The sequence below is a fragment of the Chaetodon trifascialis genome, chromosome 13 (genome assembly GCF_039877785.1).
Source record: "Chaetodon trifascialis isolate fChaTrf1 chromosome 13, fChaTrf1.hap1, whole genome shotgun sequence".
Classification (NCBI taxonomy): Eukaryota; Metazoa; Chordata; class Actinopteri; order Chaetodontiformes; family Chaetodontidae; genus Chaetodon; species Chaetodon trifascialis.
The window spans coordinates 26544391-26563870 of record NC_092068.1 but is presented as its reverse complement, the minus strand read 5'-3'; the positions used below and the strand labels follow the sequence as shown (position 1 = coordinate 26563870).

At 46.9% G+C, this 19480-nt stretch overlaps 1 protein-coding gene across 2 annotated transcripts in view; it reads left to right on the top strand.

Moving 5' to 3' along the window:
* LOC139341006 (protein kinase C epsilon type-like) overlaps positions 1 to 19480 on the top strand; it is a 55602-nt gene that overhangs the window by 10833 nt on the left and 25289 nt on the right. Inside the window, exons 1-10 of one of the 2 annotated variants that reach the window (XM_070977202.1) lie at positions 3892 to 4000; positions 11472 to 11535; positions 16501 to 16669; positions 17703 to 17737; positions 17889 to 17977; positions 18310 to 18442; positions 18538 to 18680; positions 18758 to 18854; positions 18937 to 19217; positions 19411 to 19480. The exon at positions 19411 to 19480 is cut by the window's right edge and continues 104 nt beyond it. In XM_070977202.1, coding sequence (XP_070833303.1) covers positions 16548 to 16669; positions 17703 to 17737; positions 17889 to 17977; positions 18310 to 18442; positions 18538 to 18680; positions 18758 to 18854; positions 18937 to 19217; positions 19411 to 19480 — 970 coding nt within the window. In that variant the 5' untranslated portion in view covers positions 3892 to 4000; positions 11472 to 11535; positions 16501 to 16547. Of the gene's footprint in view, positions 1 to 3891; positions 4001 to 11471; positions 11536 to 16500; positions 16670 to 17702; positions 17738 to 17888; positions 17978 to 18309; positions 18443 to 18537; positions 18681 to 18757; positions 18855 to 18936; positions 19218 to 19410 lie in introns of those variants that run through there. The other variant, XM_070977201.1, reaches the window with a different exon arrangement.

The window sequence follows — 19480 nt, the reverse complement described above, 5'->3', positions numbered from 1 at the left end:
TCTGATGAAGTTTCTAAATCATAATTTGAAGTGTTGAGGTCGAGCGGCGGTGGAATGTTCGCAGCATAAATCACTGCTGAGCTCCACAGGGCAGAATTCAACTTAGTAAGGAGACGTCTCCATTTCCTCACAAACAGGATGAGAGACGAGAAAACACGCTGTCATTCTGCACACACACTCGCACGCACACACACACACACACACACACACACACACACACACACACACACACACGTACATTTATTCCAAACAGACACCAGCACAGACATCAGATGATAACTGATAATGCTCGTGATTGTGGTCGTGGACACTGGTGTTTGACGCTTTATGGAAGACAGACATGCCCTTGTCTTACATCAGTGATGCAGGACAGCAGAATGAGTGAAGACATTCGGCCTCCAGGTTGAGTTTTGGAGTCCCTCAGACTTGTTCTTCAGCTATGAGTCACTCCTCTTCTCTTCCGTTCAGCACACTGTTGGATAGAAGGCGTCCTGCTTACTGATCGTTGATAAGTGCGCTTAAATCTGTCCTGTCTCTCAGAATGAAAGTAGAGCTGCGGCGTTGAAGCACAAAGGAAAGAAGCCAAACGTTCTCAGTTTTGGCTCCTTCGGCGTTAGCAGGACTAAGTCTAAGCCACAGATTAACACAGATGTACTCAGTTAGCCGCCCATTAGCAGGTCTGATAGCAGAGCAGCGTGGCTGACATGATCGTGTTGTATTTTCGTACACACAGTGAAAGCAGGAACTTGGCTAAATGAATTAGTGTAAAATTGGTTAAACTTGGCTGTAATTCTGGAACTATCTGATCTGATCAGAGAGTAAGTAAATAACTTCACATATCTCTCTTCCAAACATAACACTTTTTGATGATTTATGATCTTTAAGAGCCTCTCATATGAGCAGACTTTGTCCATACGTGGCTCGTCCCAGAGTTTGAGCCTCTGTGCAATTGTCCCTGCACGTCTTCCCCTCTGCGTGTGTCTCTCCTGTGTCTCTGAGTCTGTAGATGTGGGTCTCTCTGAGGATACATGCAGCCACATGACTCCAGCTTGACTAAGGCTCATGTGATACTGTAGAAGCTTTGGGACAGCTCGCTCTCTCTCCCTGTGTGTGTGTGTGTGTGTGTGTGTGTGTGTGTGTGTGTGTGTGTGCGTCTCGCAGGAATGTGTCTCAGCGTGATTAAGTTAAAATGAAGCTCATTAAGCTTCACTTGACAGCATGTGACGCTCTTGATTGAATCCTTGAATAAACCTCAGTCGCGGATACTAAAGAGTAGAAATCCTTGAAGGCGTCTCAACTTGTCCACAGACAACACGGTGACCTTGTTGCTATGGAAACCATCCCAGCAACAAAGTAAACGTCACAAACCAGCAGAATGCTCGCACCACCTTGACGGGGGCCAGGTCGCGTCTCTGCGGGGCTCCTCTTCACCTCAAAAGTCCCATCGACACATTTTATACCTGCGGTCCTCCAGGTAACCAAACAAGCAGCTATGAATGTCTGATCTGTCCTTTAAACTGTCCGTCCCCCTCTCAGCTGAGACCGACTGGTTCAGAGGTGAAGCTGAAATGCTGTTTTTCACAGATGTGTCCAGCTGTTAGCTCTCCCAGGACAGATGCAGACATGTTAATGAGTCACCCGTTTTTGTCAGTGTGTAAATTTCCCGGTTAAGATGTGTGTCATGTGGTGCGTTCAAGGCCTGTGCTGCAGGCTGCCTGTGAGCCGCAGCGTGCTGTTTGTAAAGGCCAAAGAGCTCCACCATAAATCTTTAAGAAGGCCTAATGGTCCACTAATGCTTCAGGTATGTTTGACTTAGTGCTGGGGGGGGGGGATATGATGCACTGTGTGTGTGTGTGTGTGTGTGTGTGTGTGTGTGTGTGTGTAAGATAACCCAGAGATGATTTGTTTTTTTTGTTTTTTTTAGAGGCATCGCAACATGTTCAAGCAGATCTACGAGAGATCTGGGGCCTGTTGCACAAAACTAGGATAAGGGATTAAGCCTGGATACGTTGGTTGTCCTGGCTCAACTTATCCGCGATCCAGTAGCACAAAAGCAGGATAGCTGAAAGTGGGATATGTTATGGGATAAGTCACCATGGGGATTTATTATGTGGAGCTTAGCCTGCTCCAGACCAGGCTACAAGATAGAAAGCACACAATCAAAGCATATTATACAACACAAGAATAAATACACATCCAACGGTCTGTATATAACACACCCCACATGTCTGCACACTGAAACAAATGCAGGACAAATCGGTACACAACAAATGAACAGACAGATGAATGGATGCAGGAGCCTGCAAGCTTGTGTGCAGCACAAACATAAGAGGCCAAATCAGTCTAACTTGATAAGATCAACTTTATTTATTCCAAAGGGAAATTATGTAAAGGATAATGCCCGACGAGGTGTCCATTATCAGAAATGAATGGACGACGGGGAGGCGTGAACCGTCCAACGCGAAGCTCCGCTTATACCACTTACAAAAGAAATAAATATTAAATCAATTATTAATACGTCAATGTTGTTTTTTTACTGTTAAAATCGGAAGTTTTTCCACAAGAAGTGGACTATTTAATATCTGTCGTTGTGACGCGTTGCCAAGGTAACCGGCTCTGGCCGCAGCTGTTATATTAGACCTGATCAGTGGAGGGAAGAGAGATGATTGTTAACGTCATGTTACGATACAAAGCATCATTTCAGAGGGCGAGTGCACCTCTGACCGCTTGTGTGTGTCCAGAGGATGATGCGACATTTTGTTTCAAAGAATTAAAGTCCACAGATAGTTTCCTAAATCGTGTTTATTGCAAGAAATATTATCCACCATTCACTCTGTATCAAGCCAGTAAGTAAGTAAGGTAAGCAAGACAGTTTCTGTTACCAGCCAGCGTTTGAGCCAGCGCATTAATTTAGAACAATCAGACTGTTTGACTGGAACTTTTTTAAAGGTGTCCTACAACACTTTTTAACGGACACCCTGCAGCCAATCAGAATCGAGTATTAACCCAGACCATGGTATAACAAGGAGTTATACAGTCTGATGGAGTTACATTTACACAATTTCACTTACAATCTCAACTGATTCATAATCAGAGTACAACTATGTTTTCGGAGATGTGAATCAACTATTTGGATTGTAATTGTGATGTTTCAGCAGAGCACTCAGTGGGTATTTGTGCACTACATTCAGGCAGTCTGCAATACTTTGCCACGCTTTCTCTCGTTTTATAACTGTGGTGGTGTTGCCTTTTTTTTAATTTGGTCTTTCACCTCCTCATAAGCCTCCATGAGGATTTCTGCCTCCGACGGGGAAAAGTACGCCGCTCTGTTTGCCATAATGAATCGGTGAATCTGTGGTCGATGGCGGGGTCTATTTGAGGAAGCCACGTGCATGCACTTATCCAGGATAGGTTTCACCTGGCTTGTTGAATCCATGTCTGCTCATCCCGGCTTGGTCTTTGTGCAAACGATTAAGCCTGGACGCTCATGTTTTGGATCGGTTGAACTCAGCTCAGTCACTTATCCTGGATGTCTTAATCCAGGATAAGGATATATTTTGTGCAACGGGCCCCTGGAAAAAGAACTGTGTGTGTGTGTGTGTGTATTGCTCACATTTTGGGGACATAAATCAGTTTGAGTGATCTCGCCCTCCTCATGGGGACAAAATGCAAGTCCCAATAACTTAAATGATTCAGTTTTAGGGTGAAGACTTTGGTTGAGGTTAAGGTAAAATTGGGTTTAGCTGAAGGTTAATGTAAGGGTTAATTTGTTGGTTATGGTTAGTATGAAAGTCTATGTAATGTCCCTAAAACTGTGCAGAGTAGAAGCAGATGGGTGTGTGGGCGGCCTCTTCCAGCCTCCTCCGCTCACGCTGAGAGCGAGAGAGCTTCGAGGAGGAGACGAGCGAAGATCGCGTTCGTCTCTCGGATCCTTTTCCCGCTCTTCGTCGGTCAGCGAGGAGCTGCTGCTGAGTGTGTGCGTGCTGAGTGAAGGTGCCAGGTGTGTGAACAGAAACCACGTGCACAGCTCTCCATCGCTGACGTCTAATGCAGCGAGAGTTTGTCTGCAGAGCCACGTGAGAGATTTTAATGAGTTTAATGAAAAGTATTGATTTGGGTCATTTCATTGGATGCATTGTGTCATTTTATCTGCTTTTAATGTTTTTCATCATTTAAAGTCCCAGTGTTCATGTTTTTTATTCTAGCCCTTATTGTGATCCACTTTCTGATTAAGTTTGATGCATCTGGCCTCCGGTCCCTCCACCAGCGTCTTCTTCCTGCATCCTCCCAGTGTCTGCAGCCTTCCTCTCCCCTGTGTCCTCCTCCTCCTCACTCATACATATCATCCACTCTGCAGAGTCAGTTGGAGGTTAATGCACATGCTTCTCCTCCATCTTGTCTTTGCTCTCCTCTGTTCAAGGCGATGATCTCTATCTCCATCTGTTTGAAACCACAAGGAAACACTAACTGCCGCTCTTTGCACAGATGCACGTTGGAACTTACGTACAGCAGGTGTACGTAAATACTGATGAAGAGGAGCTCAGAGGGACGCTGTAGATGCTCAGGACTAAATAGTTTATGCCGCACAGATAAATCCTTTGGATGATCTGATCGGATGGAAATTTGATTCTCAGTTTCGCCGATTTAGTTACTTTGTCCTCCTTCATCCATCCCACACTGACCCTTTCGGCGCAGACTGAGGAGCCTGGCTGCATGTCTGAGCTCCAGTCCTGCACAGCGTGAATCACCTCGCCTGCACAGCACGATCAGCCACTATCACAGAGCTGCTCCTGAGCGCTGGCGTCAGCGTGCTACCTAAAAGCTGATTTTCAGCCTCATCAGTGTGTCCTCTCACCGAAACTGAGTATGTGGGCCTTAAATCATATAAAATTGCGGCGCGATCTGCGCTTGGGTTTCTCTCTGACACCGTTTTTATTGAAAAATTGAAATATGTGTTGCAGCAGCTCCTCCTCTCTGGAGCGGTGAGTGTGTACAGCTGCTAATTGTGAAGCTAATGACTGAGAGGTGTGTGTGCTGTGACCTGGGTCACCCAGCAGAGCGTTTTCCGTCCCAAAGAGCAGAACATCAGGCCGCTTCATGCGTCATTATGACGCTTCTCTTACGAAATGTTTGCTTGTTCTTACGTTTGATCCAAAGGAAGAAAAACGAGCGTCAGTGAAACAGATTCCTAAATTAAGCTAAGCTAAAGCTAAGCTAACAGATAACAGCTTTACTGGACGACTAACTGAGCAGTCCATATGAGACAGAGAAACTGTGTGTGTGTGTGTGTGTGTGTGTGTGTGTGTGTGTGTGTGTGTGTGTGTGTGTGTGTGTGTGTGTGTGTGTGTGTCACCATAGCTGGCCTGTTCACAATGCTGCTGCATCACTTATTCAACAAGGACAAATTAGGCATCGACAGACACGGCTAAGCAGGCGGAGGGCTGCGAGTGGCTACCAACAGGAGGCCGTGTGTGTGCGTGCGTGCGTGCGCGCGCGAACGTGCGTGCGTGCATGTGTGTGTGTGTTTGGGGCTGCTCTGGTTTGTTTGAAGTAAATGCAGTGCATTAGCAGAGAGAGTGAGTCCAGCTGTATAAAATTATTCTCCAGTACCTGAGTGTGTGTGTGTGTGTGTGTGTGTGTGTGTGTGTGTGTGTGTGTGTGTGTGTGTGTGTGTGTGAACTTAAACTGACTGTAAGACATCCACTGTAGGTATTGAAGTATTCATTTTAGTGCATCCATCACTGCAGGCTGCTGAAAATGGACATCAGTTCTAATGAAGAGGTGCATTGTGGGAAGTGTATTTCTTACGTTAACCTCAGATCGACACACACACACACTTCATGTCTTTCTGCTCGGCCGTGTGATTGTTCACCTGCTCAGCCCACAGTTTGCTCACCTGTGCCAGCGTCAGCCCACTGTCTCCTCGGATGTCTCCTGCCCTTCTGTCCACGTCACGGAGCTGTGATCTGAGTTTAATGGACAGGTCACCAGACCACTCAGAGACTTCTTCTGTGGTTTCGTGTTTTGACCTGAATCATAATTCAGCCTGTTTCAGTCATAAATGTGATGCGTGTCTGTCCTGAAACGACACTCAGCGACAGAAAGGGTCACAGATGTTATCTGTTTCACTGAGTGTCCTCACAAGTGTAGCGCTTCAAACGTGTGTATGTACTCTGTGTGTGTGTGTGTGTGTGTGTGTGTGTGTGTGTGTGTGTGTGTGTGTGTGTGTGTGTGTGTGTGTGTGTGTGTGTGTGGACAGCCTGCAGTGTGTCACTCCACAGAGGCTGTGTGCTGTGTCTCTGACAGCAGATAAAACACAATGTCCCCCCTGTCCTCTCTCTCTCTCTCTCTCTCTCTCTCTCTCTCTCTCTCTCTCTCTCTCTCTCTCTCCCTTTGTCTCAGTGTCTCTCTCTCTTTGTCTCAGTCTCTCCCTCTCTCTCTGTCTCTCTCTCTTTCACTCTCTCTTTGTCTCAGTGTCTCTCTGTCATGTGTCTCTCTGTCCTTGTCTCACATGTTGAAGAGACATGATGTCCAGTTTGTCTCCTGAGTCTCAGCAGGTTAAAACTGTCGCAGTGTGTTCGGTTTTTACCAGTTTTCACTCAAAAAATCAGCTGTTTGCGCTGATTTTTACAGGAATTTTATGACCTTGCTCATATTGTTCTGCATCTGTTGCATCACACAGTGTTTGAAGTCAGTGTGAATGTGGATGTTTGTGAGAAAAATAAGAACATTTGTGGATATTTTCTTCTTAAATTGATCTTTTTTCATATTAAACTGACCTTTGTGTGTAAGATAGGTGAGATGTGAGTGTGTTTGTGTGGCGTCTCTGCAGTGAATCTGAGCCAACAGTTCAACAGTGTCATGTGCTCTCACTTTAACCTGTGTGTGTGTGTGTGTGTGTGTGTGTGTGTGTGTGTGTGTGTGTGTGTGTGTGTGTGTGTGTGTGTGTGTGTGTGTGTGTGTGTGTGTGTGTGTGTGTGTGTGTGTGCACGGGCGTGTGTGCATGTGACACAGTTGACAGGTTTGGACAGGAGTCATCACTTGTTGAAGGACCTTTATTTTTGGGCCAATCGGAATCACAAGGAGCTGTCACCACACACACACACACACACACACACACACACACACACACACACACACACACACACTCAAACACACACACACACACACACACACACACTCAAACACACACACACACACACACACACACACACACACACACTCAAACACACACACACACACACACACACACACACACACACACACACACACACACACACACACACACACACACACACACACTCACTCACGTTTTGAACAGACGTGCTTCAGTTTTGCGTCTCTCAGCTCAGTTAACAGAGTAAAATGTTGCTGCAAACCAAATTAAATGTTTAGATTTCATACAGATCATATGAGTTTCAGGTTACTGGTCTGAGCCGTGCTTCTCATCAGGGGGAGGGGGTGGCGGTGTGGTGACAGCCAGCCAGCACACTGTTGTTCTGGCTGTGTTTGCGGTGACCAATCTGGGTATTTTCAGCCAAAATGTGATCACACGTTGTTTTTGTGCCTAAACACAAGCAGACCTCCACTAACTGAAGTGTACAGAAGCTCAGAGTTTGAAGGAAATGTACAGTCAGCATTTATTCTGCTGATTGGGGTTTAATTTCCACCCCATGCTGAGTCTCTGGGGCATTAAATCAAGCGCTCCCTTGTCTTAAGTGGACCAATCACAGGCCTCGTCTCGTTTCTCAGCCTAACTGTGTGTATGACGATCAATCCTTTTATTCGGTTCCATGTTGTGAGGTTATTGTTATTTACAACAGTTTAACTTAATTAGCTTTTGGCTTAAAAGGACACAGATTTCATTTGTGAAGAATAAAACAATTTAGATATTTAAACATTAACGTTTGCTTCATTATTAGCTTCATTCATCGCGCCGGTTTACTGTCACTCCTCAAAGATGGATGGAAAGAAATCATAACGAAAAATCATGTCTGTTCACAACTGAACAGAATGAATGATCATCGTAGAGCTTTATGACATTATGAAACACACACACACACACACACACACACACACACACATGCTTCAGATGCATTAGGGCGGATGGAAGGAAACCTGCTCAATTGAGTTAAAGTCTGCAATTGAATTTGCCTGTGTGTGTGTGTGTGTGTGTGTGTGTGTGCGCGCGCGCGCGCGCATGCATGCCTGCGCATGCGTGTGTGTTTTCCCCATAACTGAGTGTGTTTTCCCCATAACTGAGTGTACAGTTAGAGGATGTTCTCAAAAAAGGTAAATACATTAAGTTTGACTCCCTGTTACAAATACAGCCCAGTCTGCACACACACACACACACACACACACACACACACACACACACACACACACACACACAGAAGCACACAGTAGTACTTGCTGTTTACTGCATGATGAAGAGCACATGATGTTTGAAGTCGCCGTCCTGGACCTGCAAATGAATTCTGAAGTGCATCAGCAGCCGACAGCAGAGTTTCAGTCTGAGAGTTGCTTTCTTGTCGAGTGTAACGAGCAAATAGGAATAAAATTCTTTTGGAAATGTGACGAGGGATCCCGAGCGGATCCGAAAACCTTCATAGTGGATTTGGAAACAAAAGGTTTTGTTTGATTTACAGCAGGCTCCTCGTCCTGCTGTCACAAAGGTCAATGTTCAGGTATTATGGTTTGTCCTAGTGGTCGACTGTGGAAAAGAGACATCTGTCAGATGTCTCTTGACTCCTTTTATTGCCACTCATTTCTTGCTTTAATATGATTCTTTCATGCAATGAACTGCAGCCAAACCTTTGTCATTTCTCATTTTCTAGCTCGGCATCATCTCTGAGCTCTATGTCCATCGTTCTGTCCACTGAATTATGTCCATATCTGAGGATTCTGCACTGGGTTTGCATCCAGCGCCAGTGTGCAGTGCCACTGCAGGAGACCGAGCAGAGTGTGTAGATGCTGCGTGTGCTTTCAAACCACACACACCTCCCCTCGTCCTCCACTGATGAAGAGTGCGCCCTTCCTGTGACCTTTGACCTCTGCGTGCGCACAGCCGTCGGCTCTTAGATAAACAGGGACGAGGACTAAAACTAGTACAGCGCATCCGCCATGTGTACAAGGATTAACACGCACCAGCGGCAGTCGTGAACACACACACACACACAGGCACGCACACACACACACAGGCACGCACGCACACGCACACCCAATGAAGGGCCTTTTCCTTCCTCTGCCGGCTCTATATTTAGTGACATTTGCACCTGTGAGTCTGAGCACGCTCAGTAAGCAGCTGATGAATGGAGGGCTGTGACCTCAGAGGAAGGGAGGTGGCGTGTGTGTGTGTGTGTGTGTGTGTGTGTGTGTGTGTGTGTGTGTGTGTGTGTGTGTGTGTGTGTGTGTGTGTGTGTGTGTTTGTGTGTGTGTGTGTGTGTGTGTGTTTGGCCAGTTGTTTGGCTCACGTCTGGCTTAAGAGTCACTATTATTGTTATTATTATTAATGGGATTAAAACCAAAAACAGGCTGAGGTGGTAAAAAGCTACAGTTCTTTGAAGTGAAATGTCTGAACAGTTGAGGAAGAAGCGGTTTAAGTGCAGTTTGTGCTGAATGAACAGTGAGCTCTAATGACACATCTTCCCTGTCAGAAGCAGTTTTATTCAGCCTGATTTTCGTGTCTGGAAACAAAACGCTTCATGAACGTGTTTGCTGACACACCCACACAGCACCATCTCATCCTCTGATTGATGAGAAAACAGCCCAGATTTCAATCATGCTCGAGCCATTTTCTTGTTTATGAAATATGAAATCCTGGAAACAGACCCCCCCTGCCAGATTCATGGTCATATTCTGCCTCCATCATCTGTCCATCTGCCACAACGACTTCCTTCCTTCCGCTCCTTCTCGTAGAAAATGCAAATGGATGAGAATAATTATCCAGTTAAACCTCAAAATGCTCTAACTGTCCTGCCTCCTAATGAAGACGTATTAAGTCCAACAAAGACAGAGAAAGAGAGAGAGTATATTAGCAAAAATAACCCCCCCACTGCACTGTCCCAATGGTACGAGCCAGCAAACTTTCTCTGCCCCCCCATCTGTCTGTCTGTCTGCTTTCCATCTCCCACTGTATACATTACTGAACCCACGCCTGCTCGCCTTCACTTAGCACTGTTCAGTGTGTGTGTGTGTGTGTGTGTGTGTGTGTGTGTGTGTGTGTGTGTGTGTGTGTGTGTGTGTGTGTGTGTGTGTGTTAATGCGTGTGTGTGATTGTGTGCAGAGGGGGATTATGGACGCTGTGGGTGGTGCAAGCTGCTGCTAGAAACTCTGTGAGACCCCGGCCAACGATGCCCACCTGCTATCAGGAGATGAGCTGAAATGCACATGCATGCTTTCACACACACACACACACACACACACACACACACACACGCACACACACACACACACACACACACACACACACACACACACACACACACACACGTAGGCATGCACACACACATGCACGTGTACACACTTTGCTGTATACACACATCCACGTGCAGACACTCAATAGAGGGCAGAGCAGCAGAGCTTCTCTCTGGTCTAAACATGTTCAGACTCCAGAGTGTGTGTGTGTGTGTGTGTGTGTGTGTGTGTGTGTGTGTGTGTGTGTGTGTGTGTGTGTGTGTGTGTGTGTGTGTGTGTGTGTGTGTGTGTGGAGTGTATATGATGTGTGGGTGTGTGACAGGATATGTGTCAACCTCTAGTTCGCTCAAAGTCTTTTTTCTGGATCTTTCTTTCTTCTACATGTTACCACATTACCGCCGTGTTGCAAGTGAGAGTCTGGCCAAACAGGAAGTTGCGATGTCACAGACTCCCACAGGTCGGCAACGTGTGTGTGTGTGTGTGTGTGTGTGTGTGTGTGGTGGCGAGTGGGCGGATGGATTTCGAATATTTTTTCTGTTAACGACATATAGCACATCATGGAAAATGTATGCATAGTGACATGCAATGGTCCTTTTGACGGGCTGTCAGTGTCTGTGGTCGTCAGTGGAGGTTTTAGAGTTTATTTTTCAGGCTTCAGCAGACTGAAACAGGCATTTCTCATCAGTTTCTGACATTTTCCAGAACAAACCTAGTCTCTAGTTTAGAATATGGACAGAGAGACTGGAGCGACCTGTGTGAACTCCTCAGAGAGAAACTGTGAGTCCACATCGATTCGCTGGGACGTGATCAGCAAGAATGAAGCATTTTCAACTCACATGAAACATGAACATACCATGATGTAAATATGACTTAAAGCAGCTCCTCTGAGCGTTTAGAGCTCCTCTCCACAGTTTGCTTTGTAACGTTCATGCTGCAGACAGCGTGAAGACTGAACATCAGCTCATATTTGTGCTCCTAACTCTCCTCTGCTCTCTTTTTCCTCCACCCGTCCCTCGTTGCCCTCCCTGCCTCCTTTACCTGTGCACCTGCAGGTCGACCTGGAGCCAGAGGGGAAGGTGTATGTTGTTATTGACCTGTCAGGATCTTCCAGCGAAGGTAAGAGCGCTCTGATGATGATGTCTGGAGGTTTTAGTTTAAAGCAATCATCCCATCATTTTGTTTTTGTGGATCATCTGTTGATGTCACGTCACAGCTAATGCAGCGTACTGAGTTTCTGTCATTTTGACTCCATGAGAATTTAGATCATTTAATTTCTTTTATAATTGAAGAAACTTATCATGTCTATTATACTATACTATTATTATATATAAAACTATAGTTTTAATGTAAATCTAATCAAAGTGTGACTCTTTCACAGCCTTAACTCTGTTTATTATTGTTCTGAGCGAGCTTTATTTTGAAAGTCTAACCAGATGTTGCGTATTCATCATTGCTAACGGCTTACCCAGAGTCCTCCATCAGCAGCTCTGTGAGGCAGTTTGGGTTCAGAAATCTCTGTATCCAAAAATGTCATTTTAATTTACTTTGAAAAGAGGAGTTTCGTGAGTATAAAGATAGAGAAACACCGTGTTAAGTCCTGCAGTTTTCCCTCCATGAAGTAAATCTGTCACTGCTCTAAAAAAGGTGTGTAAACCCACTGTCAAATGAAGAGCCCTCGTGATTATGGTGGGCATCTTCTGTGTGTGAACGGCCTCAAAGAGAAGTCTTTCTGCAGCGTGAATGATGGGAAAAAAGTACACATGAAAGATCTGTTGTCAGAAGTCGTACACTTGTCTTCAGTGGTGACATCCATCAAGCAGAAGACGAGAAGTCTGAGCCCTCAGAGCCGCAAACATCTGTCCTAAAGGACGGACGAGACGAGCTGTTACTGTAACGCTGCAGCTCTAATGAGTCTAATGGCTTCTTCCTTTGTGGGGTTTTCTCTTTATCTTATCTTATGGATCTATTGCAGCTATTCTGCTGTTGTTTCAGGTCATTTATACATCATGTTAATGTGTTATTGTTGAGCTTTTAGCGGGAATTTAGGAGAAGGAAAGATGGAACAATAATAATAACAATAAATCAGCTCAAGGACAATTTACATAAAGACAGCAGGATCATAAAAACTCTGCTGCCTCCTCTCTGGGACTGCTGCCCCTCTTCAGTACATCATTTTAAAAGATGCACGACTGTCCATTCAACTCATGTACATTGATGGTTTGTGTGTGTGCGTGTGTGTGCGTGTGTGTGTGTGTGTGTGTGAAGTCTTGCCTCAGTCTGTCACTTGTGTGCAATCAACTGCTGCATCTGGAAATAGACATTGTGAGCTTCCTGTGCATTTGTGTGTGTTGCTGCTAATGTGAGACGTGACGTCATGCAGTGAGAGCTGTCAGTGTAACCACGACACACACGTCAGCGTCTGACCTTGAACTCTACGGTCACTGAGTTTACACGTAGTGACGGATACTGACCTCACATACAAACACACTGTGAGTATTACAAGTAAATGTTCTGTGAAACACGAGGAAAACATCATCATCCCTGCAGCGTCTCCCTGTGTCGTCACACACACACACACACACACACACACACACACACACACACACACACACACACACGCGAGGCCCAGAGAGATCAGCTGTCAGACACACACAAAGAGAGAGAGAGAGGGGCAGGTGTTCATGCAGGAGGATAGTAGACACCGAACAAACTTCCTGTCTGTCTGTCTGTCTGTCTGTCCGTCCGTCCGTCCGTCCGTCCGTCCGTCCGTCCGTCTGTCTGTCTGTCTCTTTCTGTCCATCAGGGTGGGAAACTTTTTTCAAAGCCATTTCAGTTTGTATAACTTCCTTCGAGGTCCATGTTAATCTAATGAACACATCTATCACACTAAACTTTGCGCTGACTTCATCTGCTTCTCTTTGGCGAGAAAGATAGGAGTGATGATGATGATGATGATGATGATGATGATGATGATGATGATGATGATGATGATGATGACGATGATGATGACGATGACTGGTTTGCCAGGTCTGGCTCAGTCGGTCTTGAGCTGCTCTCTCTGTGGTCTCTTGTTGTTGGTTGTCAGACTCATCAGCTGGTTCCACATTAAACAGCAGATACCATCAGTTCGTTCGCTTGTCACGTTCTTGAACCTCTCGTCTGAGCCGCCTCTCAGACAGTGAACTCAGCTCATAGTGCAGCACCAGTAAAAGCTCTCATGTTGTGTGTGGGGATGCTTTGTATAGATTTTGGCAGCTGAGATGTTGGCGTGAAAGTCTCGGTGACGTGAAAACCGAGCGGTGCTTCTCCGCCTCTGTGCTGAGCTCAGCAGACAGACACACACAGCTGGAGATGTGATCAGAAGAGAGCTTCATGTTCACTGCTGAAGTCCACCTGAAGGCACTGAGATACGCTCAGCACATCATTTGAGAAGATGGTGACAACATCCAGACCAGAGGTCAAACTTGTGATCATCCTACACGAGCAGCACGTGTAATGAGCTCAGCTGTCCCACTCGTCCACTCCTTCAGCTGAAAGTGAAAAGGACAATTCTGAGGCACTTTGAGCTGAAAGATCACTTCTGCTGTCTGATGAGTGACTTTCCCACCTCGCTGTCGGATATTACTGCCCTGCTCCACGGTGTGTGTGTGTGTGTGTGTGTGTGTGTGTGTGTGTGTGTGTGTGTGTGTGTGTGTGTGCGTGTGTGCACCAGATTATGTGTTAGAGGGACATGACAGAAGGGAAGAGAGAGAGAGAGAGAGACGGAGTTAACTGGAGGTCAAACTGGGGGGTGGGGGGGTGATAAATTGATTAGTAAAGTGGAGTGTTCTCTAATGGACCAGTTACATCATCGAAAACGAGAGAGAGAGAGAGAGAGAGAGAGAGAGAGAGACAGAGAGGGAGAGAGAGACAACAGTACAGGTGTGATCAGGACTTTTCTTTTTCTCTCTTTTGTAATTGTATTCATAAATTTTTAATTATATCTAAGTTGCTTTTTTCTGTCTGCAGTGACACAATATATTTGTGTGTCTGTGTGTGTGTGTGTGTGTGTGTGTGTGTGTGTGTGTCTGTGTGTGTGTGTGTGTGTGTGTGTGTGTGTCTGGCTGAAATTGCAGTCATTACTTAAATGTGTTTGCATAGCAGAGAACACATGGGTGAGAGCTGCAATCAACCTATTAGCTTGCACACACGCACACACACACTCACACACACACACACACGCACACACACACACACACACACACACACACACACACACACACACACACACACACGCACACGGCCCTGCTGTCACCAGGACAGGATGATAAGCTGCTGCCTGTCCTGGTGGAATATTTCCATGTGTCTCTGGCAGTTTTATGAAGCTCTCTAAGAAAAAGCTTCATGTTGAACACTCAAAGTTATTTATGCTTCACTTCTTGAATTCTCTGTTGTTGTGGCAGCGTGTGAGCGTGAAATATGTTGTCCAAGCTAAGTGCATAGAGGATGGATAGGCCTTAAATCCAGAGCAGCAGCAGCAGCAGCAGCAGCAGCAGCCTGGTGAGGAAGTAGAGACGCTCCATGAAAATTAGCATGAAGGATGAATTGTGACTTCCCTCCCTCTGCTCACAGGTATCCACACACCTGAAGCCTTCATCAGTCTCACCTGTGCATGAGGAGCCGTGCTCATCCATCACACTTAATGAAAACTGATGGATTGGTTGTAGTTTCGGACTTTCACAATCACATCAGGATCAATTGTGCTAACTTTCATCCAGCAGCATCATCAGCTCAAACTTTGATTGGTCCAACACTTTGATTCATGATAAATACTCGGACAACTAGCGGCGCTGCCTTCAGGCTCAGTCGTACTTCCTGTTTAGTGCTAACTTACAAGTGTTTGCCTCTAACTCACTGAACTGAGACAGTGAGCATCTCATCAAACCTGCTGAACCTCAGAGGACTGTCACTGTGAGCATGTTAGCATGCTGATGTTAGCATTGAGCTGGTTTGGTTCAGCCAAAAAACAAACACACGGGTACATGTGTGGTTAACTCCAGCAGGATTGACTGGTCCACTCAGTGCAGGTTGTGCACTCCTCAGGGTTGAGTTGACGAGGGTCTCTGATGCCTAGGACATGATGGGGGGGGGTGTTTATGCCAAGGTTGCAGTCAGCGCTCTGAAAGGTGAAGGGGCTCGTTGTGGTGCAGTCTGTTAGAGAGCCGAGCTGCTGAAGTCTTTAAGTTTTGGGGTTGTGATAAGGACATGACAGAGGAACAGCATGTCTCCTAAACCCCCCCCCCCCCCCCCAACCCCCCCCAGCCGACGACGCTAAGTCGAACATGGTTGCTAGGCAGCGTTCTTCAGTTGCTAGGCGATGGTGATGGCGTGCAGCAGAGGGGCTGGGAGAGAAAGCGTGAGGACAGAGAGAACATGACGAGAGACGAACGCACAGCGAGAGGTTTGACAGAGGAGCAGCTGTGAGTTTGTCCAGAGGGTGGCGCTGGAGGGAAGGTGGTGGACAGTTTAGAGGAAGATGAGTCTTCAGACAGCGTGGCTGTGGACGAATCATATGAGCTGAAACAAACTGTCCACCTGCTGTATGATATGTCTTCCTCACACTGGGACGTCCTGCAGGTTTCCATCCTCATGTAGCACAAATTCTAACTGAAATTACGCAAATAGCAGGTGAAGAAACTGTTGTGTCATCATGCCAAAGCATCACTGTCTTCAGTCAGTGGTGTCTGTGCTCGGTTGAGACGCGGCAGTCTGCTGTTAACAGTCCAGAAGAAGACAGAAGAGGACAGAAAGAGTCCCCTGTGTGTACGATGGCGATGTGGAAATCCACTCAGCAAGCAGTGAGAGCTTCAGGGAAAATTCAAAGTCAGAGACCACTGACTGACCGTGAAAGACCTGTCCAATTCATCCGTCACATGTCGTCACTGCCATCTAGTGGCCACGCCGTGTGGGTGCAGATTTTGAGGAACATCCTGCTCGTTCTCCTCATTGATGATTCTTCAGCTTCCAGCAGCAGACGGCAGAAATCCTGCAGTGTCTGTCACACTTCATAACGTGCATGACATGACTTCTTTATGTGTGCAGCTGCGCCGGGCTCCACCGACAATGAGGAGCGAGTGTTTCGGCAGCGGATGCGTCCCAGGAAGCGTCAGGGTGCCGTCCGCCGGAGGGTCCACCAGGTGAACGGACACAAGTTCATGGCCACCTACCTGAGACAGCCCACCTACTGCTCCCACTGCAGGGACTTCATCTGGTGAGGACGCACACCGTCACCATAATGAATGTGTATGCACTGGAGAGTTGGTGCATTTTTTATTTTACGTTACATTTCAAGGTGTTAACAGGTAGATTTCTGCAGGATAGTCCTCGTTTCTTTGCCACGACAGGCAAAATATTGTGGCCTGAAAGAAGATCAGAACTGTGAATCCCCCAAAAAAGAAATCCAAAGTCCAACTAATATCGAAAGTGAAACTAAAATGAGTCCAAGTATGTTTTTTTATTGCTGAATCACAGACTGTTTGTCCACAGACACACAGACACACACACACACACACACGCACACGCACACGCACACGCACACGCACACGCACACACAGTTTGTCTGTCAGTCCTCAGGCTCTGAACAACAGAAAGAAAGAAGAACCGCTCGGCATCAGATGCTGGAAGTGTTTCACACTAACGGTTTTTGCAGAGCGTGTAAACACCAGCTCTGGTTTCCTGCCTCGACCTGATCCGTCCACTGACCTGCTGTTGGCATGTAAACACAGTCGAAGTGTGGAGTAATAAACAACGCCAGCTGTGTTTGTTTCCATCCCAACAAACCACGCTAGCGTCACCCACATGGAAACCATGTGGCCTCGGCGCTCCGCTGGCTCTCAGCTCCTCTGGAAGAACGTTTGATGTGTAATCAGAATCACAAGGAAAGTGTTCGATAGTCGTCCTGTGTTCAAGGTTTCTGTGGCGAAGCAACAGAAAGAGTCAGCGCAGACGGACAAAGGCTTTTCTGTTGGCCTGCTCGTAGTTACGCTGCAGAATGTGCCACTCCAGGGTGAAATCTGTTTGATTTGGTGGATTTCTGGCAGGTTTTGTTCAACAGTTTTGCATTAGAGCCAGTTAACAAGGCAGAAGAACATCAAAGGACGGATCCTCTGCTTTTGGACTGGCTTAGATAATAAATGATACGCATTTGCTGTTTATCTCCTGTCATATCTTTCAACATCCTCTCTGTTTAACTAAACCCGCGGCTCCTTTAAACAGCACATTTTCTGTCTCTCTCTGACCTTCAGGGGCGTCTTAGGAAAGCAGGGCTACCAGTGTCAAGGTAGGACGGAGCTGAGTTCATTTACATTCCTGTGCTCCACTGTGTCTCGGTCCTGATTGATGTTTGTCGAGACCCTCAGCTGGAGGCACTTCACACACATTCAGCTGCCCTGTAAGTGTGTTTCTTACGTCGGGGTGTGTTCCCCCTGCAGTGTGCACCTGTGTGGTCCATAAGCGCTGCCATGAGCTGATCATTACCAAGTGTGCAGGGATGAAGAAGCAGGAGGACACCGTCGGGGAGGTACGGATCCACGTCTGCAGGCTGTCTTCATTTCATTCAGCACAGATATGTGAACGCTTCAGACGTCAGTTCAATGCAGTGTTTTTCATGTTAGCTGATGCCTTGGTGGTCTGTAAAAAGTGAAATCTAAGTAAGATAAAGGATCTTAAATCAAGACAATATGCTCTTGTTTTTGTCTGTTACCAGGCACTTTGTACTTCTTTTAAACTCTTTTGTCTTCATTATCTGAATAAGTTAACTTGTCAATGAGATGTTATTGCTGCTTCTGAGCAGCTTAACGCACCTGTGGTCTCCTGCAGGTTTGTCTCACTGTCCTTTTGTGCCTCTTGCAGACAGTCGGGTCTCAGAGGTTCAGTGTCAACGTGCCGCACAAGTTCAGCATCCACAACTTCAAAGTTCTCACCTTCTGCGACCACTGCGGGTCTCTGCTGTGGGGTCTGCTGCGACAGGGGCTCCAGTGCAAAGGTACACAAAGAAGAACACACTTTCATGTCATCAGTGATAGAGACTCATGCTGTGTCCGTGTCAAACCTGCGTCCTCCTCCGTCTGTGCGTCTCAGTGTGTAAAGTGAACGTCCACCGGCGCTGTGAGAGGAATGTAGCTCCGAACTGTGGCGTGGACGCCAGAGGAATCGCTAAAGTCCTGTCTGACCTCGGAGTCACGCCGGACAAGATCTTCAACAGCGCCCAGAGACGGAAAAAGGTGAGTCGTCCTCCAGCTTTGGACAAAGTCAAAGTTAGTGAGGAAGATGCTGACAGAGGTGTTTGTTCTTGAAACAGCTTCCTCAGGCTCAGGACCCCCAGCAGCCGCTATCAGGGACGCCTAAGACAGAAGAGGACCGCTCAAAGTCGGCCCCCACCTCTCCATGTGACCAGGGTAGCAGAAGTTCTGACCGTCGCACGTGAACTCTAACCTGCTCGAAAACAAACCACCAGAGCTCATTTTCATTTCTGTCCAGATGCGAAGGAGCTGGAGAACATCCGGAAGGTTCTGTCCTTCGACCACCGCGGAGAGGAGCACAAGACGCACCCCCTGTCCTCCGCCTCGTCTGGTGCCGCGGAGACAGGGGACACTCACGGAGGAGGAGGGGGAGGAGGCGATGGAGGCAGCGTCAGAGTGGAGGGTGAAGGACGGCGGGAGAACGGAGAGGTCAAAGGTCACATCGCTTCTGAAATCAAGAGGATGAACCTGCGCGACTTCCAGTTCATCAAAGTTCTGGGGAAAGGAAGCTTCGGAAAGGTGAGCGCACGTGTTGTTGTCTGCATCTGTGAGATGAGTGAGTGAGGTACGGTAACAAAGATGGGTCAGAAAACAGGGACAAAACGGTCCAGTGAGAGACTGCAAGGGAGAGGACGAAGACGCCAGGAGGAAAATAGTCTCTCCAGTGTCAGGTTAGTGACTGTGTTCTGACGGCTGCGTCCCACCTGAGCAGGTGATGCTGGCGGAGCTGAAAGGCAGCGACGAGGTTTACGCCGTCAAAGTGCTGAAGAAGGACGTGATCC